General features: G+C 33.2%; 2 protein-coding genes and 1 non-coding gene across 9 annotated transcripts in view; 2 read left to right on the top strand and 1 right to left on the bottom strand.

The window, feature by feature from the left end:
- Window positions 1–703: 703 nt before the first annotated feature.
- On the bottom strand, window positions 704–5,348 carry LOC138177918 (rho GTPase-activating protein 44). Of its 7 annotated transcripts, none has more exons than XM_069109243.1 (10): window positions 4,713–5,348; window positions 4,211–4,364; window positions 3,846–4,131; window positions 3,541–3,765; window positions 3,119–3,416; window positions 2,793–3,032; window positions 1,905–2,698; window positions 1,661–1,833; window positions 1,357–1,404; window positions 704–1,272 (listed from the first exon to the last, which is right to left on the bottom strand). In XM_069109243.1, the coding sequence occupies exons 1-10, from the start codon at window positions 4,763–4,765 to the stop codon at window positions 979–981; spliced, it is 2,565 nt and encodes an 854-aa protein (XP_068965344.1). In that variant the 5' UTR covers window positions 4,766–5,348; the 3' UTR covers window positions 704–978. The 7 variants fall into 7 exon arrangements, 6 of the variants coding, with proteins under 6 accessions (XP_068965344.1, XP_068965341.1, XP_068965342.1 ...); XR_011172567.1 differs by having other exon boundaries at window positions 1,189–1,272; window positions 1,357–1,587; XM_069109246.1 differs by adding an exon at window positions 1,526–1,587 and having other exon boundaries at window positions 1,264–1,404.
- A 1,044-nt stretch (window positions 5,349–6,392) lies between these two features.
- The window catches only part of LOC138178234 (uncharacterized), a 59,650-nt gene continuing 41,118 nt past the window's right edge, over window positions 6,393–24,924 (top strand). The window contains exons 1-2 of the mRNA XM_069109883.1: window positions 6,393–6,686; window positions 9,850–10,962. Coding sequence (XP_068965984.1) covers window positions 6,594–6,686; window positions 9,850–10,962 — 1,206 coding nt within the window. The 5' untranslated portion in view covers window positions 6,393–6,593. The remainder of the gene's footprint in view (window positions 6,687–9,849; window positions 10,963–24,924) is intronic.
- On the top strand, window positions 15,604–15,676 carry TRNAR-ACG (transfer RNA arginine (anticodon ACG)). Its single transcript has one exon. It is a non-coding gene; the product is annotated as a tRNA-Arg (tRNA).

Raw genomic sequence — 24,924 nt, 5'->3', positions numbered from 1 at the left:
ACATTTTTGTAAATCACAAAATAAGTATTGCATTATTAAACAAAAATAAAGCAATTTTGTAATACAATAAAATAAATTTTGAATAATTAGATAATGTTATTAAACACTTTTTTATTTGAGCTAAATAACTGAAAATTTTAGAATTTTTGGCAATATTATAAACTCTATATTATCACAGTATTGTTATTTTGTAAAACAAATACACGCAAAGGATGCCTATTTATTTACATTAAAGTCAATTGATATTAGTTCATCCAAAATTCTTTGCAACAACTTAAAGCTAATTCGAAAAATTCATCCCTTTTCTGTGTTTTTTTTTTTATAAGTAATCACCTTATTAAATGCATTACAATCTAGCATATACTCTGCAAGTATAAATAAATAACATACAAATGTGTTATAATTAATGCCAAATATATACCATTTTGTATTACATAATAACCATACTGAAAGTTGTGTGCTTAAAAGGTATGTCAATCTAGAGACATTAAATGCCACGTCTTTTTATACATTTATATGTTTTCATTATTCTGATAACAAGTATAAAAGTCAATAAATTGCAAAAATATTAGAGTTAAATATGAAAATAAGATGTATAACTTTTTTTAATTATCTTTAGTATATAACTATAAAAACTTAAAAACGTTTAATTTTACAATTGCAAATTTAGTTCTCGTTTTCTGCTGTTTATTACCATTTTTAAAATACAGGAGAAAACATATTTTTTCGCCTTCTGCATAATTTCAAAAAGTTAAAATGAAATTTTATTTAACTGTGCTATCAATTTCAATGTAATTATCGAAATTGGAACGTTCATTATTTAACATCAAAAATAGGAAAATTTACATTCATTATCTTGTTAAGAGTGTTCTACAGTTCCATATTATTTTATAAGAAATATAGCCTTCATTTTTTAAAAATATTCATTTCTATAAAGTTCTCTTATAAATGTAATAATCACTTTTTATACAGTTGATTCTAGAGATTAGTACTTTCGTGTTCCGATTTAACACGCGCGGTGGGTGGAGGTGGTGGTGGCGGTTGTGGTCGCGGAGGTCTTTGATGAAATCTTGGAGAAGCCGGAACAGGTTGTTGCGGTGATTTAACAACTACCACCGTCTCAGTCTGAGTCTGCACATCGATAATATTCCCTTCTGATCTGGTTCGCACGTGAGCTTTCGTTTGTTCCGGAGCGTTCAATTTGGCTGGCTTTTCCGGTCGTTCGCCGTACAAGGACATAGACGAAGGTCGACTACCTACACTGGGGCTTCTCTGTAAGTTCGAAGCCGCGTTGCCATTGTTGTTGCCCGAGGTGCAGAACGCATTGCCATTGCCACGCACTTGTATTATACTGACCTGTTGTTTGTCCACTGAATATACATGAGCTCTTTCCAAAGTTAAAGGCTATAGGTTATTAAAAAGGAAAAAGATATTAATAGCTCTGAAAAATTATTATGCGATTCGACATTTTTTTCATGAAAATAGCTTTTAACACGTTTATTCTTCATCTTTATTTATAGCTTACGTTATTGTATTTCAAAATTGCAATATCCAGGCAGTGATATTTGTCGAGTCCATTGGCAGTAACTACATTTATTTTAAAGAATTATCTTGCATATACTGGGACTAAACGTGACGTTTAGAAATTCTTAATACTCACTCCTGCTTCGCTGTCTAAGTTTTCGTTACTGTGCCGTGGTTGTTGTTTAATAAGGCTCGAAGGTCGTATTAATCCGGCTGGTCGTTCTGGAATCGCCGGTTTACTACTTCTATCAAGTGTGCTTGTACATACAGGATTATTGTCCGCCTTCTTACGTAATTCAACCGTTTCTTCTTTAAGATTAAGACACATATTAAACATTTCGTATTATGCTTCTTGATAAAAAAATTATAAAAACATTTACCCGCATTATGTACTATGTTGGTTATACTTCTTGGGGCAGCTACTGGTCTACGTCTTTCTAATGTAGTGGGAGGCGGTCTTTCGGTTGGTATTACCTTTAATTTTTGTGTAGAATTTTCTGAATTTTCAAGTTCCATAAGAGACTTATTGCACGATATATTCTCCATAGTGTTCCTTTCAAGAGCAATAGGAGCATTTAATTTCTTTTCAGCCTTTTGAGTTTCTTGATTAATCTTTTCAGTTTCTATGTTTGCATTATGTAAATCTTCCTGTACCTCGTCAACGCGTTCTGAACAATTAACTAACGAAGAATCAATAAGTGCATTTGCTTCAGTATTGTGTTGTTTAGTTTCTGTTTCTGTGCTTCCATCCTGCTTATCTGTACTAGTGTCATGTTTTGTAATTGATTCGGTATTTGTTGTTTCATGTTTTTTTATGCGATTAAGAGTCCCTGATGTTAAAGGTCTAGGTGGTTTATCAGGTGTGGGTGGTGGTTTATCATCAGGTTTCTTATCATGTTTATCCGGAGTAGTGCTACTTGGTGGTGTTGGAGCTGGTTTGTTTTTCCTACGAGCTGCTGGTTTAGGACTGCCTTGTGGAGGACTTTCCCCATGATCACTAAGACTACTGTTAGAAATGCAACGACGCATACTCGTAGTTTGATTTTCCGAACCAATTATAATACCAACTTCTAAATCGCGATCAAAATCTATTTCACCAGGAAAAAACCAATCTGCATACGTGATCAACTGATCAACTATAAGACTAGAGTTATTAGCTGTACTCATGTTCATTCTGAAATAATAAATATTACATTAGTAGAGATTATCATATAACTTTTTCTATGATGATCAATGATAAAAATTATGTAAATGGATAATATTCTTACACCATTGTATTTGCATCCTCTTGTGGACTCCATATTAAATTGGGCGCGATTACAATTGCAATATTTTGTGGCGACATTTTGTTCACATCTTGGTTTTTAGTGAGAACAGCTAGAAATTTGATTAGGAACCGCAGATTTTCTAAATTTACAGCTGGTAACTTATGTAATACCTCCCATAGAGCCCTCAATCTTGTTTCATTCTGAGTTATTTTTGCAGCCGCCATCCATTCAGGATACAACCTTTGAAATAAGATAAAAATAACGAATATAATGTTATAATTTTCTTCGTCATCATTATAGATATTAAATATTATTTTTATATTTACTTGTAAGTTAGGAGAGGTTCAGGTAGTTCTCGAAGATAAGATTTTAATGCACCAGCAATGACATGTGGATCTTTATACTCAAGAGCAGTTGGTAATGTAAGGCAGCATGCATCTAAACTCAATTTAATTCGACGTGATTTTGACGCAGCGCCAGCTATTCTAAAAAGGCCCTCTTCTTCCATGCCTAATCTTAGCAACGCAGATACACACAATTGAACGGGTAATGCAATTTTTCTGTTAGTTACTCTGAGATGTTCTTCCAAAGGATAACCATAAACTGGTTTCATTTCGTTATCATCTACAATTATGAAACAGGGTTACATATTAAATGAAATTTTTTGGTAAGTCTTGGAAGTATTGCATGATAAAATTCGTCAAACACGCCAAATGTTTTTGGTTCATAAATACGATTAAATACGTACTAATATAGCTTTCTAATCCAGGAATAAGGTCTTCAAGGCAGTGTAGCGCACTTTCATGATAAGCTCTTTGAAGTTTTACGTATTGTATAATAGTATGTGCTAATTCAGTTTCTCGTGACATAAGTTGAAACATTTCTGCAGCTAGTTGATCCCTACATTGCTCAACTTTAGTTTCTGCTTCTTCCAATTCTTCTCTTAAATTATCTACCTTTGCTGCACCTGCACCTATTGCACAATATTAATTTCAAAACATAAACATAATTCTTGTAATACAATTTAAAAATCAGATTAAAATTTCTTCTTACTAGCACTATGTTTACTGGCTTGTTGATATCTTGTCCTCACACTATCCATATCTAAAGTTAATCGGGCTAAATTTCTTTTATGTTTTATTATGTTTGGTACATCCGTATCTAAAATATGTTGAAGAGGCATTGCAACATATTGTTCAACTTTTGCTTCATGTTCAATTGCCTCATTTGCTAAATACATCTGTGCACGTCCACACTCTGACAAAGTAAAACCCATGAGACCATCTTCAGGAGCATTCTCCAACATTGTTTGACCTAATATATATTCTGGACACTTTTTCTGAAAAGATATACATTTTAAAAAGGTAAAAAGAAGCTATCATCAAAATTTAAACATAAATTTCACCATCATGTATTACCAAACGCTTTTCCTTCAGTGCAACATCTTGTGTCATAGCCTGATTTGGTGGATTACCAAGTCTTTTGTTCAATCCAATGAGAGCCATTCTGATTTGATCTACATGTTTATCTGCAGCTTGTAAATCATCTGTAAGCACTTCTGTTTTGCCAGCTCTATAAAAACAAATATTTAGTTTGTTAATTTTTGAAGACTGACAAATTCAAATTAACATAACGGTCTTTAAAATCAATCCATTTTGAGATAGTCTGATTCATAAGCTATTTTGGTATATCATGTCTGCTTCTATTGAATCTTATGGTGTTTTGACATTGCTCAAAATTACATTGTTTACAAATTATACAGAAAAACAGAGATTCTTATCCTTTGTTATGATAGATATATCAAAATATTATATTATTATATGCTTTATTTAAAAATGTTTAATATTTTATCTGCCAATCGTAACATTTAGAAAATGTATAATTTTCGTAGACTTTTAAATGAAATTAAATCACAATTACCTAGAAAATGTTTGATCAGCAAGCTGTTTAACTCTGAAGAATTGTTTCTTCATGATTGATAAACACCTAACGCTTATTATATAAATAAAATTACACGATAATCTACTAAATTATGATCACTTATCACTTGTTAACTGTAACGACGTTCACGGGCACACATGTTTAGTATAATTAAAGGACATTAAAGAAATGCAAACGATAAAAAAAATAGAGAGAATCCTTCGTATCATTCGAAAGGCAGCAATTCGTCATAATGTTTGTATAATGATCCCACACCCTCTATGAACAAATAGAATGTCCCGATCGATATATCCTTCCACAATATCGATAAGTTTCCACTCTCAAAAAAGTTTCAAGATTCACTTCTTGGATCTTAAATTTTGTAAACGTGTCAAAATCATAGAAATTTTAATCGCGGCATTTTATTTCCTTGTTCACCATTGGTTGTTTAATGAAACCGCGAAACCGAGCAAAGATTTTCACGTTGTTCATTATTTGACAAAACTTGGATCACGTGTCAATTTTGCTTTCCTTTTTAAACAGGCATTAAATTTCTATCAAAAGATTCGATAACGGGACAACCAACAACTTTTTACTGTTCTAGGTCGGCCATTCTTGTTTCTCACTGTGATTCAGATTTCGTTTAGAACGAGAAATCGTTTCAACCGCGCGAAATTTGAAATATAAAATTCGCGAAACACGTTAAGTAATCGTAACGATGTGACCTACAGTAACTCACGAAAGTATTTCAACATTTATTATAAAATAATTTTATGTATTTATTGTGTCTATTATATATAAACTGCGGATTTTTATGCAAATTTATATTTTTATGCATACAACAAAAGCAATAAAACTAAAGTAGAATTTCGTTCTATCTATTAAAAATTATAACGATATTATTTTATTACGTTTTTTTATATTGTATGCATTCTGTGCATTTCATATATAACAATTTGAAATTTTATTAGCGCTGCAATGAGATACGACTATCATGATTGTATTATTCAAATTTATGAAAGAAATTCTGTTACCATAGACTACTACCTAGCTAGGTTTTAAGAATATATATTTCAAGTTTTAAATTGAAGGTTTATTTGTAAGCTTAAGGTGTAAAACAAGCAATGATTTTATCCAAAAACCATAATATGTAGATGGAGAAAATAAAATAAAATATTGCTTAAATTTATAACTTATTTAGTTACAAGATATTTATTGCAAACCTATATTTAGTAAAAACTTAGTATACAGCATGAATAGCTATCTTAACTATAGAATAAATATTAAATATGATCCCACTGAATATCAAGATTTATCAATGAATACTTTTGTGATCTCTGCAAAATATAAGAAATAAATATATATGTATATTTTCAAACTTGTTTGTATAAATTACATTTTAATACAAAACCTTTTTCGTAAAAAGTTTTTATAGATGTTCGAATCAATGATATTGAAATAAAATAAATATTAGCAAAATTGTATATAAGTTTTGATATATTTTTCGTACTACGAAATGTTTTTCGAAAAAACGTTATTATACAATATAAGCGTTAAATAAGTATAGCAATCATAACCTATTCGTAGTGTGTAAGGTATCGATATATCGATATTCATTGTAACGTATCATGTAATCGATAACTATTCAACCATATTTTGACGATGACTTCAAATCATGTCAATTGAGAAAGGGAAGAAGGGAATTATGTATTGTTAGTTGTCACACGTTGGCCTTTATTTCTCAACTAATCGTGACCATCTGTTGACTCTTAATACACAATATCGGTTAACGACACTTGAAGTGTTCGCGCGGAAGATTTGTCTCGACTTTTTCCCATTCTTTTCCTCTATTTTTGGTAAATTTTATTCAAAGTGATCATCATGACAATAGATAGAGGCTTTTTAAATGTGTTGATACTAAGTTGGGGATTTATGCTGGTATTTACCGCGTTTCAGACAATGGGAAATATCGAGGTAAGTTTGAAAATAAGATCATCGCAATATTTTAATGTTGATCTGAATTTTTTTATCTTTCTTTATTACATATATTTTGCAGTTTTGTACGAAATATACATATACATTTTATTTTATATAAATCACTATTCAATGTGGTTTATATGGGTAACATTTGATACAACATATACATAAATTGAATAGGTTTTGTATATGCATGAGTTATATTTAATTTTATCACAGAGGAAATGCTTCTCTCTCTGGTTTCATAATTATTCATTCGTTATACGAAAAATTTGAAATGTAATTAGTGAATAAACTGAAAATGAATAAAATTTTTAATATTTTGCGGAAATATTGTCACTATGTAGCTAAACATAAATTAATGTTAAGATAAGGTTCAATGGAACCATTTAAATGGACAATGTATGAAACTGTTTGTCTTTTTTAACTACATAAGGTTAGCATATGTCAAACTTAAAAGAAACTTTCATTATTCTTATAGCTTTGTTATATGTATAGTAATAAATAGTATTGTAAGTGGAACATTTAGTTGCAATATTTATCATAATCAATTGAAATTACCTTAAACACTTTATTTACGTATTTTTTATTGTATGCTTAAAACATATTGTGTTCGTTATTACGCATGGTTTAAGTTGTGGAGCCATTATTTTAAGTGAAAGTTATTTAGTATTAAGTACTGCAAATGTAATAATTTTGGAATCATTAAAAATCAATAATTAAATTGACCATTAATATTTTCCTTCTTTAACTATATATCTTCACTTATATACTATTATGTTAAGAAATATAGAACTCTTTTTATGTATTCCATACCCATAATGGTTCTTTGTTGAAGTTTTAAAATCACATGGTTATTATATTAACATATCTAACAATACATTTAATAATTTGGAAACATAAATTAGTGATAAATATAATAATATTGATTATAATGTAATCTAATATAGATTAACTAGAATAATAATATTATTATATATATATTGTTGACATATGATTAACAGATAGCATTTCTTGTCATTTTTATATGCGCAGTACTTTTTACGTAAGAATATGTAAAATGTTTTTCACAATAGTGTAATTCATTAAAGTGATTCATTTATGTTTCGTTAGAATAAAAGCACGCATCATTATTATCATAGCATTCATTTAAACAAATATAAACATGTGACTTTGAAATTTTATACATACAATGTTGAAAAGAATGTTTTCATGAAAGAGTCAGTTGTTTATATAGGAGAAACTTAACAAAATATCCAGATTCATTTTTTCTTTTTAATTTTTATCTACGAAGATTTCAATATCAATGTAATTTCTTTAAATGGAATTGTACACATATTTTTATCATTTAAGGATGTTTATAACAAGTATATTTAAATGATAATTTCTCGAGTATCGTTATAAAAAATTAGTGACAATTGTCACATTCCGTTAGCATCTGTTAGATAAAACGAATGAGCTGCGAGAAGAGAAACAGTTCAGTCGAACCGCGTCGGTCTGGTTCGAATCCAAATGTAAAATTATTATTCTTTGTTACATTCTTAATATGCGATAAACATAACATTACTCTTAGCTGAAATTTAAGCTGATAATATCACTATCAGTCATTTATCGGATCTAAGATAAAAGTAGGAATTTTTCTTATTATTATTATATCCTATAAGTATGTATGATGCGTAAAAATTGTAGATTAAAGTATTATTTTCTTTTAACAATAACATATAATTTTATATCTTTAATGGTCGTCATTGCAATTGTTGTAACGATACAATAAAAATGTTATTCCACTTTGTATTAAAGTATAAACTAAAAGCCACAATATGACATATATCTCGATAAGATAATATTATTTCTTTCATCTTTATAAAGACGTACATATAATGTTATAAATACAGAATACAAATACATATTACATTGAATATGGCACATCGATATGTACATATCGTATAGAACGTGTTTAATGAATGATTCAATGCACAGCAAGAAAGAGATATCATTTAATTGTCAAGCCCTGATAACTCCTATCAATTTTATCCCGCAATGAAGATGAAAGCAAGAAAGCCGTGTATGAGTATAAAATCACGAGTATAAAATCAAGCAGATAATGACTGTACAAATAAAAATATTTATTGAAATAAGGTCGGTGTGTAATCGAAATATCTACCTCATAAAAATAATATTTTTAATTTGGGATCATCGTGAGGTTCTGTATGTTGTTTTCTACATTTATGTATAAAAATATCAATGATGATATTGGCATCTGTAATCAAATTTGTTAGTATAACAACAATTTACAATAATTGAAATTAATTTGTTTTTAGAATACATTCTTGCAATATTTTTTTATTATAATTTATTGCCTATTTTGAAATTAATATTAAAAATATTATAATAATACTATTAATAAATTATTAGTGCATTTTATATTTTTTAAAATCGTTTGATCGTCATCATATAATTTATTCTAAAAATGGCATTTATTAACGTACGAAATCATGTTGACCTGTTTTATAAACAGTGAACTAAAGACCTAAGTAGTATGCAATGGAAAAAGGATATTGGTGATTAGTTAAAGCTAAGTAATCTTGATTGATTACTTGACTTAACACTCTACTTTCTTAGTTATTCCATAGTTTCTGGTATTACATGACGCGCTAAATTGATTTTCAACGCAATAAAGTTTATCTCTTTCTAAGCTATATTTTATACTACATAAAAAGAAACCTTTCACTTTTATTGAAAGAACAAGATTAAAAGGTCTCGGTCTAGAATTAGATGTGTTAGATTCTAATCATGGGCATCGGTATATCTATGTATACTTTGTTCATCGTTGCTGAAATGCAAAAACTTTCAAATATTAATACGATTCATGCAAATGACCAATTACTTCTTTCACGTTAGAATAAAAAAGAATGTTAATCATTTATAGTAGTCGTTCGTAATCAAAATCATTTAAGCTAATATATATTCTTATTGCACAATTTTTTAAAATCGCATTCTAACAATCATGGTCCTTATAGTTCTACTTAAAATAACCTATCGACCATATTGTAACTAAGTATGTCGAAGTATATAAAAAGTAACAAAGATAACGAAAGTCCAACTTACTAAAAATATAAACATGTTATATCCTATTATATTAGGCTTATTTTCTGTGCAGAAAACAGTGCTACAAAGTATTAACGAGGATGATCCGAATTTCACCGGCGAGGCCTACACTAGCTTAGCGATAATCTATGCCGTGTTTGCCACGTGCAATTGGTTAGCGCCGTCGTACATTTCGATGACAGGGCCGAGGATCGCTATATTGACCGGCGCTTGTTGCTACGTCCTTTTCATAGGATCTTTCCTCTGGCCTCAAAACGTTCTGCTTTATGCTGCTTCCTGTATCCTAGGTCTGGGAGCTGCTTTGATATGGACTGGGCACGGACAATACCTAACGGAGAATAGCGACTCGGACACGATGTCCAGAAACGCTGGTATATTCTGGGCGATTTTTCAGTGCTCCATGTTTGCTGGCAACCTTTTCGTCTACTTCATGTTTACCGATTCTAAGATTAATGCGACGACCAGGAGACTCGTTTTCGGTGTGCTCACCGGATTAGCGATTCTCGGCACATGTTTACTGGCTACCTTGAGAAGGATATCGAATAGCCTAGTTTTAGGCGAAGCAGAAGGTGTCTCGAGCGCTGACAAAGAACTTCGCATACCAGAACCTGCAAGGAAGAAACCGTTGTTAGCTGCCTGGCATGCTTTAACCGATGCGATCGATCTTTTTATTACAAAAAAGATACTTTTGTTATCTTCCATGTTTGTATATACTGGACTGGTGTTGACGTTTTATTCGGGAGTTTACTCGTCCAGTATCGGATTCACCAAAGCAATGGGTGATTCGCGTAAGAGTCTGATTGGTCTTTCTGGAATTTTCATTGGAATCGGAGAAGTGGTTGGCGGAGCTCTCTTTGGCATCTTTGGCTCGAAGGTATCTCGTGTCTGTGGCGTGTGGTCGGTGGTGCTTACCGGGTTCTGCGCACATTTATTCGCTTTCGTTTCCATTTTCTTGAATCTACCGAACGACTCGCCATTCGCAGATACCGACGGCATAGGATATATCACTCCCTCGCCAGTTTTGGCAATGGCTGGAAGTCTCGCTCTGGGTTTTGGAGATGCCTGTTTCAATACCCAGGTCTATTCGTTATTAGGCATATTATTTCCACAACGAAGTGCACCAGCTTTTGCACTGTTTAAATTTTGCCAATCGGTCGCGGCTGCGGTAAGTTTCGCTTACAGTAGTGTCGTTTACCTCCATATACAGCTCCTAATCTTAACGATAACGATCGTTATTGGTACTACTACTTTCTGTTTCGTTGAGTATAGCACAAGAAGGGAAAGAGAGAGTAATCAATCAGAGAGCGACGTGTCGAGCGAGTAACCTATTTGAGGACGAACGTTGCGTTAACGTAACATTTCATTTATAATCTTATCTTGCTTTTGTTAATTCACATTATCCAATCTTATCGAATTTACATTGTGATTATGAAATTCTAAAAATTTATTGCATGCTTTTATCTTTAGCATTTCTTCTTTCACCTAAATACCACAAAATATGCTAAATATCACAATTTGAAAAAAGTTGAACTTTTGAACATTATAGAACTTGTTTGGTGTGCCTTTTTTCTAATAATGTTGCGTTTACGCAACTTTTACGCGTTATCTCATTGTTTGGTTCTGAATGGATTATAAATCGAGAAAAAATAGAATGGTGGAGGCTTAAAAAATGCTCAAGCAAATGAATTTATTTTATTGTTATGAGAAGAGTGGTAACAATGATATATTGTTTTATAAAAATAGATAATTAAGACTAAAGATTTTGTTACATATATATAAACATACATATGTATTAGATTGGAGCGTATGAATGTCGTTTTTTTCAAGTTTGAATTTCGCGCGCTAATACCACGCATTCGATTCTGTCCCATTGTTAATTATCAATCACGTTAAAGAAGGAATTTATTATATAAGTCACGTGTATTCGATGTAAAGATTTTTTTGCGAAATTTAAATTTGGGAAAAGTAGTGGTGTTGGAAGCATAAAGATTTCTGGAAATCTAAATATAGAATTCCAATTCCACGTAAGCAATTTTTTAATGCGTAAATTATTTCAAAGGAATTTATAAACGAAGAAATTATATCACCTCTATTTGTAGACTTTTTGAATTCTATAATTGACTAATTCCAAAATTGTTATGAATCAGAAGTAATGACAAAAAATAGTTAGTTTTTAAAAAGCATATCAAACGATACTGAAATTACTACGATCAAATACGACACACATATGAAGAAACTACGTACAACTAAAGCTTTATTGTATAAAACGGCATTTAATATGCATTAATCCAACGTAAACAATTTTTGCTGCTACTGATGCAACATTGCGTCGCTTTAACTACATATTTAAATAACGCTGTTCATTTAACTGTTGCGTTTTTGTTTTTATGAGCTTTAACGAAAGACTTAGAAAGACAAAAACAATAATGAACAGTGTGTTAACAGATATCACCTAAAGTAAAGACATTTCTGACGACAACTGTGTAATTTCAGAGGTAGAGAAACTATATTTTTGTAGCAGCGAATGTGTTAAGCCTTAAACAAAAATGAATAGCGAGATAAGAATATTGACGAATCGTGCAATTCCAATGTTTCAGTACCATTTCGTAAAAGACTGCGTTTCTATTAATTATTTTATAATAGTTACCAACTAAGAAACATTGAAACGAAATAGATTATACATTTTTGTTGTATATTTTGTTACTACCGTCGAATAGTAATTTTGCACTTGTAAAATAATTCCAAGTAATTCTACTAGATTCTGGAAGTTCGTGACATTTTCGAAACAGCATCACATCTCTTTATCTATATATATATATATATATTAAAGATAAATTTATTTTTTTTATGAATCTTGTTATTTGTAAGTCTATTTTTAATAGTGAATATTATCATAATTATAGAAAAGGATTATGATGGTAGAAAGAGTAATTAAGAATTTCACGGTTATATTAGGGAAAGAAAATATATTTAATCTATGTTTGCGATTAAGATGCAGAAAATATGAAATAGGTATGAAATAACCCTAGCCAATGCGACATCTTTTTTATACCGTTTGCATAATAATTCGTGCTGTTGTAAGATATATAGTATCACTATAAAACTAGGATTGTTATTATATGAATTTGCAGTTACAGATTTTTATAAAGCTTTTAGATGAACGAACATTTTGTTTAAACAAGTTTACATATATTTTATAGATATATTTTATTTCCGGTAATTGAAGTTAGGAGAAGGATTCTGTTGTAAAGAAATTAGGATTGTGAAATGTTATAATGTAAGATGATATAGATATTGTTTGAACTGAGTATAAAGCGAAAATAGCTATATTTTTTTAAAAAGATTAGTGATAAAGAGAACACTGTGCTTCCGTGTGAATAAATAGCACGAACTTCCATTAACATAAATGTCTTATAATTTCTATTTATACTATACATGTATTGATACATGTATAGTATATACATTGATATATGTTCAATGGAATAGAGTTCTCGCGGTTTTGAAATGTGGTAAGACTGTAATATGCAAAGTTAGTTTATTGCATTCTTGATAACTGCGACAGTAAACGGTTTTCTATCGATATTTTAAAAAACGTTGAAGAAATGATATTTTCTAGTATTTACAGCAATAGTATGAAAAATAATAAAAACATGTATTATCGATTATGTACATATGTATGTACATTAATATACGAACAAAATAATTTTGAACTTATTTTTCATGGTGTCGAAGGAAATAGTCAATGATATTGTACTTTGTATGAAAATATTCTGTACATAGGAATAACCTGTTAACTTTGAGACTAATTTAAGACATAATCCTACCGTTTGGTGTATGTACCGTATAGATATAGAATAAGTACATTTTTGTCCATTAATAAAATTCGTCTATTCTTGTTGATCAATTTCTGTCAATTTTTAAAATCTATGTAAATGTCAATGTTCACAAAATATATAGAAAATTTATCCAGTTTTCAAACCGTTCTTAGTTAAAGTATTATTGTAAATATATTACGACCAAATTTGTAAATATGTGTAATTTGAATTGCAATATATGATACAGAAAGCATAACACTTCGTATGATTCCTAATATTATTAGAACAGTAATCGATGTCATCTAAAAATATTTGTAATTTCTAATTTATCAATTTAATATTCACTGATACATATCGAACATTTAAATTCTCTTACATTTACTACGTAGTCTTTACTTTGGCATCAAGACATCAGTTGCATATACATATACATATATATACATATTTGATTAATCAATGTTTGGAATGTTGGAAACAGAAGATAACTTATTAATAAAAAATTGGGAATGAAATGAACAGAAAGTATGCGACTTGATCGACATTAGAACATTGTGTACCATATGCAAGTAGCTTCAAGTATTCCATCTACTATTGGCGTTGTAGTAGTATTCTATGCTGAGTCGATAACATATGAAATGATACTAAACCGGTAAAGCAGCTGTAAGTTCCTCGCAAGACGTAGGAACTTTATATGAAAATATATTGGTGGTAGAACACCGTACATTTCAATAATTCCTATATACACACACATACGCACAACAATTTATTATTCTTATATAATTTTATGATTCTAAAATATTTTAATGTTGCATTAAACAAATAACCATTTATTAGAAATTTTCGGTTAGAATATCAACGACGCGTTGTATACAGACACTGTTCAACTCCCGGGCAGCCACCTGTCGCGCGCATGCGTACTGGCGGTAAAACACCTCGCTGGTCGTTTCTGAGTGTCAGTGTAAATCAAAATGGCGAGTGTAACGACGGTTTGTGACAGCTCTCGGCCTGTTTCGCTCGTGTTTTCGAGTATTTGAACGGGACGCGCGTAGTTATGTTGTTCACGTGACTGATCTAACTCTGAAGGGTGAGTGAAGAATGATCAATTATTCGTGGCAAACATCGAAACGCGATTTTTCCCAATTTCTTCGACTGGATCGACACCCTCCTGTTATTCCATGGACAGTGGCGGGGTGACATTGACGTTACTCGTTGAATTACGTGCTTTTTAAGTAACTCGTACGTCTGAATTTTTTTTTCTCTTTTAACCAACGAACAATTTACTATTCGTGTCGAACACGAATAATTCTGGAAAATCTTTTTATTGGGTGTGTATCGTCGATCGTTCGAAAAATGAACCAACGTTAGAAAGATCGTTTGATAGTGTTGATTATTATTGTTTCGCGGAAGTGTCACGAGGTGTGTATTGTTTCGAAAGTCGGAGTTGTGTGCCGTGCACGTTCGAACGTGTATCGCCCGCGTTCCCAATCTCGTTGTGCGTGCCTTATTTTTTCATTCTAACGCTCTGTTCCGTTTGGCCACGGTGAGTCGATATTCCATCACGATGACATTTAATGTCATATAATAATACATACAACGCGATTTCGATATCTGGATCGTTGACTCGTTAACAATTTCTCCCGGTGTTTACGTACGTTGTTTAAATGTTAGTTCACGTTAAATGTCAGGGGTTGACTGTCATGCCTGAGATTTTATAAATATATGCTCTCTTCTACAATCTGTTTTGCTCTCTTTTAAAAGATCGTAAACTGGCAATTAGACGAGCAAAACTGTTTTGTAGCGTAACGGGTATAAATATGCTCTTCCTTTTCTTTTTTCCTTCTTTTCTTTTGTCCGTTTTTTACTATACTTTAAGTAAATCATGTAAAATTTGAAGATGTCTGTTAGTATTTAAGTTTTATATTCACAGTTTTTTCGATATAAGGTTTATATGTGTACTGCTTCTATTAAATTTAAAGGTAAGGTAAAAAGTTGGTCCTGTGGCGCAACGGATAACGCGTCTGACTACGGATCAGAAGATTCCAGGTTCGAATCCTGGCAGGATCGAAAGTCGTTTTTTTTTTATTTTTTATCACTTTATATGTATTTTCCATTTTTAGTCTTCACAAAAAGTATACAGATATTTAAGGATTTTTTATGGCTACTTCGTATTATAAAGCATTTGACATATGAAGACTACACGGGAAAGATATGATAAGTTTATTTTTGTAAAAAAAGTATTTTAACTCATTAAGGACCTAGTACTATATATATATATATATATATATATATATATATATATATATATATATATAGTTTCCATAATGTTACAAATACTTCAGTTTCTTTATTCTAAATTAAATGAGAAAAAAAAATTGCGAAGGTAATGTTGCGTTAATGGAACATTGCCTCTTTATGGTTTAATATTAAGCAGTTAAAGGGCTATAGGATTTATTATACGAGAGCTACTATTGGAAATATCGAAATGCACATTAAGATACAGTGCAAGGGGATTTTTCTTTAGTCAACGAGTTGGTGCAACGAGTTGCTCAAGAATCTCCAGGAATAGTACGCATTCCAAACAGGCCAGAACGATGCTGGTGCACTTTATTCCTCCCTTTGCATTCTTTGCCTCGAAAGTTCACCCGGAAGATAAACACAGAGCATCGAGTTTCTAGAAATCTACTCTTAATCGACTACTCAACCTACGTTCCAAGTTTGAAATTGAAACACGCTAATTCAAATGGAGAAAATTGAAAATATTTAATTAAAAAAGCTAAATCTTCGCTCGCCATCCAAATTCGACTAGCTTCTAGAAAACTAGAAAATCATACTAAAAGTAATTGCACATTCTCTCCGCTTCCTCATTTCTATCATACGTTGATTGTATTCAAATTGCAAATCAAATTGCTTTTCTTTGCGAATATTTTTTTCTTCGTGAATAATTATCGGCGAAGAGAACAATTATTCGGTTACCAACAACCATCCCTAAATAATGAGAAATATTTCCTGTTATGAATAATGCTTACTGTTGATCGATACGTATTTTCATCACCGATAATACGATAATAATATTAAAAACCAAAAACAATTCCATCGCTTATAAATGGTTAATCACCAATACTGGTTATTACAGTTATCATACAGTAGTGGAAAAATATTTGCGTTACCCATAATGGGTAAATTATTCGTAATTCGTAACCAAAATCAATTTCGGCCCATCGATGATGGTTAACGATAACCAACGAAATTTTCACCATTTACGGTGGATTTGATTTTCTCGCTAAAATCAAATAAGTCTTTTATTTCATGATATAACTAGACCGCGGATATTTATGCAAACTCATATTTTCACCAATATACATAATTAAAAAAAACTGTAATTTGGATGAAAAATTCTGCTCTAGAATAGTATCTGGATTACAAAATATTCGGCTAGAATGAGATTTTGTAAAAATTTCGGGTCCTTTGTCACGAAAATAAGATGTAATAAATTTCCGTCAACCTGTTGACGTGTGACGTCCACGTGGATTTTGACGATACCTTTTTTAAAATTTCCTACTCAACCTACTGTATGGTTTGTTCTCTATGCATTTGAATCGCGAGTATTCGATTAGGTTTGAGTTATTTTTTATTACGCCGCCGGTAAGACGGTAATTATACGAAGAGCGGTAAGCGGTAAACGGCAAAATTGATATTTGAAGCGCTGGGCAATGGCTGCGTGCCATCACTTGTTTCACCGCTTACCGCTCACCGCTCTGTATGATCACAATCTTTCGCCGATTTCTAAAGTTAAGACCTTTGTCGGCTAGATGTTCATCAGCACGATTGGTTAGAATCAATTTCGTTCCCGCGGGAAATGCTGCACATTGCCCGAAATAAAATCTAAAACCAGAAATTGTCATCTGTTAAATATTATAAAGTACAGAAGTGGATTTATCTTGACGTTAATGACGCTATATAAGCGACAAACACCGGAAGGTTATGGGGGCCCAAACGTACTTGTCGAAAAGATTAGTAAACAATTATCAGAACTTCTTTTCAACGCAAAATACATTTGTTGGTACGCGAAGAAAATGTTAGCTTGGTTAGAACGATATTCGTTGAAACAGTACGTCCTACGAATATTCGGGACGCCCATCGAACACTCGATAGGCCCATTACGAAACATTCCGGAGGATTTTTACGTTTTCTAGAATGCGTGCAAAATGTGTAAAAAATAATCGATTAGTTTCAGGCCCCCGAAGGATTAAGTCCGCCACTGGCAAACTGTACCATACTTTGAATATTTCATATATTTCTGCATCTTATGTGCATATTATTCTGTACACCCCTTGCATCTCCAGATTTTCTATAAACGCATAAAAATCTAGTTACGTATACTGTTCCCGTATGCTTGGAATCAGTTCGAATAATTTCCTGGTTCCCCGTGCGTTGGTTACGCGCGATTACGCATTGACGAACGTGTATTCGATCCGACTAATTGTCTTTCGCTTATCGGTTATATACTCTATGGATGATGGTTGTGAGGCGCGCCGCGTCCAACAAATTGCGCAGATCTGGTTCTGTGCCTGCCAGTTCGAATTATCGCGTACGCGTCGCGCGAACAATCCGTGCAACTGTCGGTTCGACGACGTATCTCGTTCGTGGTCTCCCTCGAACTTCCGTCCGGAGACGTGAATTTCCATGACAGGATGTTCCCCTATTCTCTCTCTGGCTCTGTTGCTCGTCGCGGTGCAAACTAGTGGAACGGATCGCGATTCTTCTCTCCCTCTCTCCCTTTTTCTATTTTTCTCATTCTAGTCTCTCCCTCTCCACAGCTAGTGTACACGTTCGTTTCCTCTGACGTTCACTTTTCTTAGCCGCTCGCGGTAATTCGACACTTGTGTATACATATTACAGAGGCACAGTTATCTTCTTAAGATTTCGTTTTCATAACCTGTTAGATCAGAAGAGGAAAGTTCGTCCGGATCAGAGAACAACGCCCTCTATGAGTTTCTGTAAGTTTGTCAATCGTTTGGTTCTTTGTTCGATATTTGGACATGCCTGCGACGGTATTAGTATATACGGTCGTAGACACCTTTAATCTTGATTGTATTGTGCGTGTTGTACGAAACATTTGGAAATTTCTATTAGCGCTGTCGGCGTCGCTATCATGATCTTGTTGGTAGAGTTTCGAACAGATCTGGAAATGTATGTAGAAATTAACGAGACTCGTTTAGTGAATTTTGATTTAGTGAAAGTATATAATATTTCACGGAGATCGCAAAAGCGTTTAAAGAGACAGTTATCTGTTGCATCAGTAAACTTTATCAGCCATATAAATCAACCATTGTTGACATCTACGGATATTAGCAGGTAAGGCTCGATTAACTTAAGAACAACTAAAATAGTCTTTTTTGTGAGCCACGAGTGTTCCTATGAGAGTCATCAGCTTTAAGAATATCGATACCCGTTTAAGTTTATAATCATTACGAATATCGTATAAGAAATTTTGTCACGCATTTTGTCCGGTAAACAAACGCGGTTACAGGAAGAAGAATAATAAGCTTCGATATTCAGTGGGATTACATTTAACCTAACCTAACTTAACGCTCATTGTACGCTTAACATTGCTATTCACGCTGTATACTAATTCTTTATTAAATACACGTTTGCAATAAAAATGTCTTGCAATTTCTATATATATTCTCCGATTGTTCTCAAATTTTACCAATATACGAAATCACGATGCTGTCTCGTTGTCAAGTGCTAGCGAAATTTTCAAATGTTCAACGATAAACAAATGATAAAGTTTCAAATTCGATTTTATCGAAAAGCAAGCGCCGCGTGAGAAGAGAATTCTATTCTATCTATCTTCAATTTATTTTCACACGTAGCATCACTAAGATTACCGAGACACCCTGTATTCGCGTTTTATTTCGCACGAAGATCGCGACGTTATCCATTCAGACCTTATTTGAATAAGCAGGTTTTTATCCCGTTTCCGCGACACACGGTCAATGCAGAGTCTATCGTATTCGCTAGTCACGATTGGTGTTTCTTTATCCATGACGCGAGTGCAAGTGAAAGGGAACAAGACTCTTCTTTCGGCTATCTCTCCAGCGTGGACAATAAACAATAGCGCACGGCAGCAGCGCATCGCGAGATCTCTCTATCGTATACTTATTCCTTTGCTTTCTTTTCTTATCGACACGAAACATCGGCTGGCTATGAGAAAGACGCGGTACTTACTTAATCACAGTAATTTATGTACCTCGCCAATTATCGCAAAATCGCGTTACGCTGTCACGTGTCTCTGCCGTTTGTTTATATTCTTTTTTTCTTGATGCCGAAGCTATCGTAAGTTACGCGCTAATTGAACAAATTCTTCGCTTCTTCCACCTCTGTTTCGTGGCTTTTTCGTTCCAATGGATAGAATTTCACTTTCGTATACAGGGTGTTCACGTTATTAGTAGTTAGCGTTTTTTCGCCAACGATAAGTACGAGGAAAAAACGAAAGAGGAAATTCGACAATAACGATAATATCTTTTTCACAAGTGCAAAAATGAACGTTCTTTTTAAACGATGTGATCTTCCCGTTCTTCTTGCGTATCATCGAACCCTCTCGTCGTTCTACGAGAAAAGGATAACATTGTCGAAAAATTAGTTTAAACTTAATTAACAACTTAGATTAATTTAAGGGGGTATTCCGGTCTAGAGGCATGAATTTCGGGCGATTTTTGAAGCTCCGTACAAGCGAAACAACAAATATTTTTGCTATCCTTCTTTTTAGCATTTGTTTATTGATATTTCGAGATTACGTAAAAAATTCACTGAAAAAAAACTCAATATTTAAAAAGTTACGAGCTGGCAAAGTGGGTGCTGCCAAAAAAATGGGGTGTCGTGGCGTGCATGATATCAATCCTTCTGGTCATCCGAAACAAAAAATGCGAACGGATTCTCAATTAGTACGGATGCCGCTATCGTCTGAACCTTGGAAAAGTCAATACAACATTTTTTCACAAAATGACGGCCGTTTGAAAAAAATTTCTTATTTCGCACGTTTTTTTGACAATTCCGAACGTTTAAAAAATAGTAATATTAAAGATTTTGAGCTGAGCGTGGTCAGGACGATAGAGGAGTATACAAGGAATATTCAGACCAAATTTAAAATAAATCGGTTCGTTAGAACTTGAGATATCGTGCACGCCAACTCGAAAAAAGTAGTTTCGAGAAAAACGCGTTTAAAGTTTTGAGACAAGTTTACTCGTACAACGTCTACCGTCTACTATTCATTTGTTCCGGTCAGACCGGACCAGATGCCGCGTCACAAAAATGGCTGTAACACATAAAATAATTGAAATTTTGAAAAATCCTTTTAAGAGCACATTCTTGAATGTCTAAACTTTGGAAATATGAAAAAAAGAATTTTTCGATTTTTTCAAATTTCTAGACCAGAATACCCCCTTAAAAGGTATCCTAACCTTAATTTTGTAGATATCATTTATATCTATGTCTTCTTTGCCTTACCGACCTTGTCCGACAAATTTTATAAAATTGAAATTGAAGTACCTTTCGAATAATCAATTTTCGACCGTGTTACCCTAATCCTTTTTTTCGTAGAGCGACGAGAGCGAGCATGCAGTTCACTTTGAACCATTTATTTCGTTCCTTTTTCATTTTTTCCTCGTATTTATCGTTTGCGAGAAGAACGTTAGCTGGCGATAGCGTGGACACCCTGTATACAGGGTGGTAAGAATTAACGCTTGACTATCTCCGTTGTTTTTGAAGATATAAAAAAACTTTATTAACAGAAGTTGCTCGATATAGAGAGAACCATAATATGGCAGTAGAATATACGGTAGAACTTCGTTTCTACAAACCAGTTTTTGTTTACCGTCGGTTGATATACGAACTTGTAAATGATCGAATTATTCGAACTACGCTCGGCCGTATATTCAGTTACACGAACGCGTATCCTGAAACGGTGTTGGGCAGAATTTTATAACGAATAAAGATAGAGAATGAAATTTTATTCACCACCGATGAACAAATATAAATATTCAGTCGAACAAGTATTTATTCGAGCAAGCAATTATTCGCGTTCAAAATTCATCTGAATAAAAATTTAATCGAATAACCGCGGTAGAATTATGTTATCCATTTATTGTAATATTGACTTTTATAATTAACTTTTCTCGAAACGGCAGATTAGAAAGTTTATCGTTACTTGCTAGATTATTCGTCTGATAAATTAATACTAAGAATTGTATCTGTATGGATGTATGATGATAATATATACAGGGTGCGACAGAACATTAGAACAAAATATGGAGTAAAATTTTGTCGGTGAAGGTTCATTTTTCGAGAAAATCGACCTTGAAAATTTATCAAGTATACAGGGTGGTTGGTAACTGGTGATACAAGCGGAAAGGGGGTGATTCTACGCGAAAAAAGAAGTCGAAAATATAAAATAAAAATTTTTCTTTTAATTTTTCCATCGAGACAACGATCTACAGTGAGATCCGTTATAACGAGACGCGATAAAGTGCACGCGTACCGAGCTAAAATTCAAAGTCGATTTTTTCGAAAACAAAGCCTCGAACGAAAAATTTTTATTCTATATTTTCGACTTCTTTTTTCGCGTAGAATCACCCCCTTTCCGTTTGTACCACCAGTTACCAACCACCCTGTACACTCGTAAACGATTACGCGATTAACGAAAAATTCTTCGTACTATTATTCGAATAATTCTGCAAAGAATACATTTCTTTTATTATCTTTATTTATTATTATAAAACCATATTTCTATAATAAAATTCATCATTGATTTTTCTCGAAAATCCCTACATACAAATATACGTACTAAACAGTTGACCACAGAGAAGGTTAATCACGAGGACAAGAAATTAATTAAAAATCAATAAATTTCGCTAGATATTCCAGTAGATATTAAACACGTACTAGCAACTTGTAAAACTTGCGTAGTAAAATATTAATCGAATGATGTGAGTTGATCCAACGAACAAAGTTCGGATAAACAGAATTCCAGCGGACATAGCTAACCGTCTGTTTCGCGTATCATACGCCGAATTTCGCTCTTTCTGAAGTTTCCCTCTCTAATCTATATCAACCGGATTACTTCCAATTCTGCTTCTTTTTTCCAATTCGCGTTACACTCTTCAATTCGAACGTTTGATTCGATCTCCGCCGGAACTACCTAATCAACAGTCTCTCCTCTGTCGCCGTATTCCGCGTAGAAATTGCCGCTCGCTGATTGAAAGATAGTCGCGTTACCGTGCGCCATGAAAGCGTAATCCCATTGAAAATCGCATTTACGGATCGCGTTACATCGATACCAGTTGAAAAGCGACGCGTTTTCTAGCCGCGCCGCGGCAACAAGGCCATCGCGCCACGTTAAAGATCGGATGGTTCAGCGAACGAAAACAGGAAACTGGTAATTAATGCATCCTCCAGCAGCCAACCTCGATGATCGTTTGTATCGATCCGATGACCCGAGCTTGCAGAATCGCGAAATCTCGCCACAGATTTCCACTTTGTTTCGCAATGATCGTTGGTTCGCGATTCGTTTCGTTCGCCAAGTCGGACAAAGTACGGTCGGCTCCAAAATTCTCAGTTTCCTTGTTTCGTTACGTAATTCAGCTTTGTAGAGCCGGTAACGTTCGATATTTTAACTCGAGCGTGGTCTCTACTCGTCGTCAGACGAGTTTCTCACGAATTTTTGCAATTAGCAACTAGATGGAAGATGGTTACTTATATTTTTGTAAATAAATACGACTAAGGGAGGATTATTGTTATGGGAACGTGTAACGGGGTACTGGAACAGCAATTGGTTTCAACTTTCAAATATTACGAGAATTCTATTAGGTTGTCGCGAAAGTTTCTTTCGTTTTATAAAGAAACGATAGATACATGACATTTTTCGTTTTATATTATTTTACTGAATTACGTACGATGCATTTTCTCCTGTTTCTATTGGCATGGCAACTAAGTGATTGCGGATTTTGTCGATACCACCTAATGACAAAATCCGCAATCACTTACTTGCCAAGCCAATATTATTACGATCATACATAGTTCGATAAAATAGTATGAAACAAAAAATGTGCGACATCTGTTGTTTCTTATAAAACGAAAGAAACTTTCGGGACAATCTAATACTTTGAATACTTTACACATATTTACTTACACATATATACTTTACACATATTTACTTACACATATATACTTTACACATATTTACTTACACATATATACTTTACACGTATATACTTTCCATATGGAAGTATCTAGAGACAGAACAGAGACGATCAAAGAGTTTGAGAAACCAGAGATTTTCCTCTCATCGTATTTATTTGCAAGTTCATGTTTCGTGTCTTTAGCTATGTTCTAGTCGTGATTTATCTTTTTTAATTTACGAAGAACCAAGTTCAGTTTTTAGATCATTGGTAAATAACTGACATAATAACAATAAATAATCGTAATTATAATATATAATATACAGGGTGGTTGGTAACTGGTGGTACAAGCGGAAAGAGGGTGATTCTACGCGAAAAAAGAAGTCGAAAATATAGAATAACAATTTTTCGTTCGAGGCTTTGTTTTCGAGAAAATCGACTCTGAATTTTAGCTCGGTACGCGTGCACTTTATCGCGTCTCGTTATAACGGATCTCACTGTAGATCGTTGTCTCGATGGAAAAATTAAAAAAAAAATTTTATTCTATATTTTCGACTTCTTTTTTCGCGTAGAATCACCCTCTTTCCGCTTGTACCATCAGTTACCAACCACCCTGTATAATATCTAATCATAATATCACAATAATAATTAATAAATAACTGACATACGTATCTCTTCACATTATACACACATCGACTACGATTTTGTACTTTCAGAATTTCCTACAAATAAATAAATTTCCCATGCATAAACGTTCACAGTATAGTCGTCCTCTTATGGGTCGTTGGCGTTTTAACTCGTGAAATCGATCAGCGAGATAAGTCGTGCTTGATCCAGTTTCCAATAAAGAAAGGAAACGAGGGTTTACGAATTCGCTTTAATCGGCGATAAAGGCGCAGGTGGCCCTGACGCGTGCGTGATTTTCACGTGTAGCCGATCATTTCGAACATGACAAAAATAGATCGAGATTGCCTCGAACGTTATTGCTGACACAAGTTACTTTCGATACAGAACCTTGTACGCTCGATGCGGTCGCAACGCTTTCGGCGTCAAATACCCGACGACAGACAAAAGGAAGTTTGAAATTGGAGGGTAAAGGTTGGGAAAGAAGGAGTAATGGGCATTGCTGGTGAT

The sequence above is a fragment of the Bombus flavifrons genome, chromosome 3 (assembly GCF_040668555.2).
Source record: "Bombus flavifrons isolate JBK064 chromosome 3, iyBomFlav1_principal, whole genome shotgun sequence".
NCBI lineage: Eukaryota > Metazoa > Arthropoda > Insecta > Hymenoptera > Apidae > Bombus > Bombus flavifrons.
Note: the sequence above shows the minus strand (reverse complement) of the source record. Positions and strands in the feature narration are given on the sequence as shown.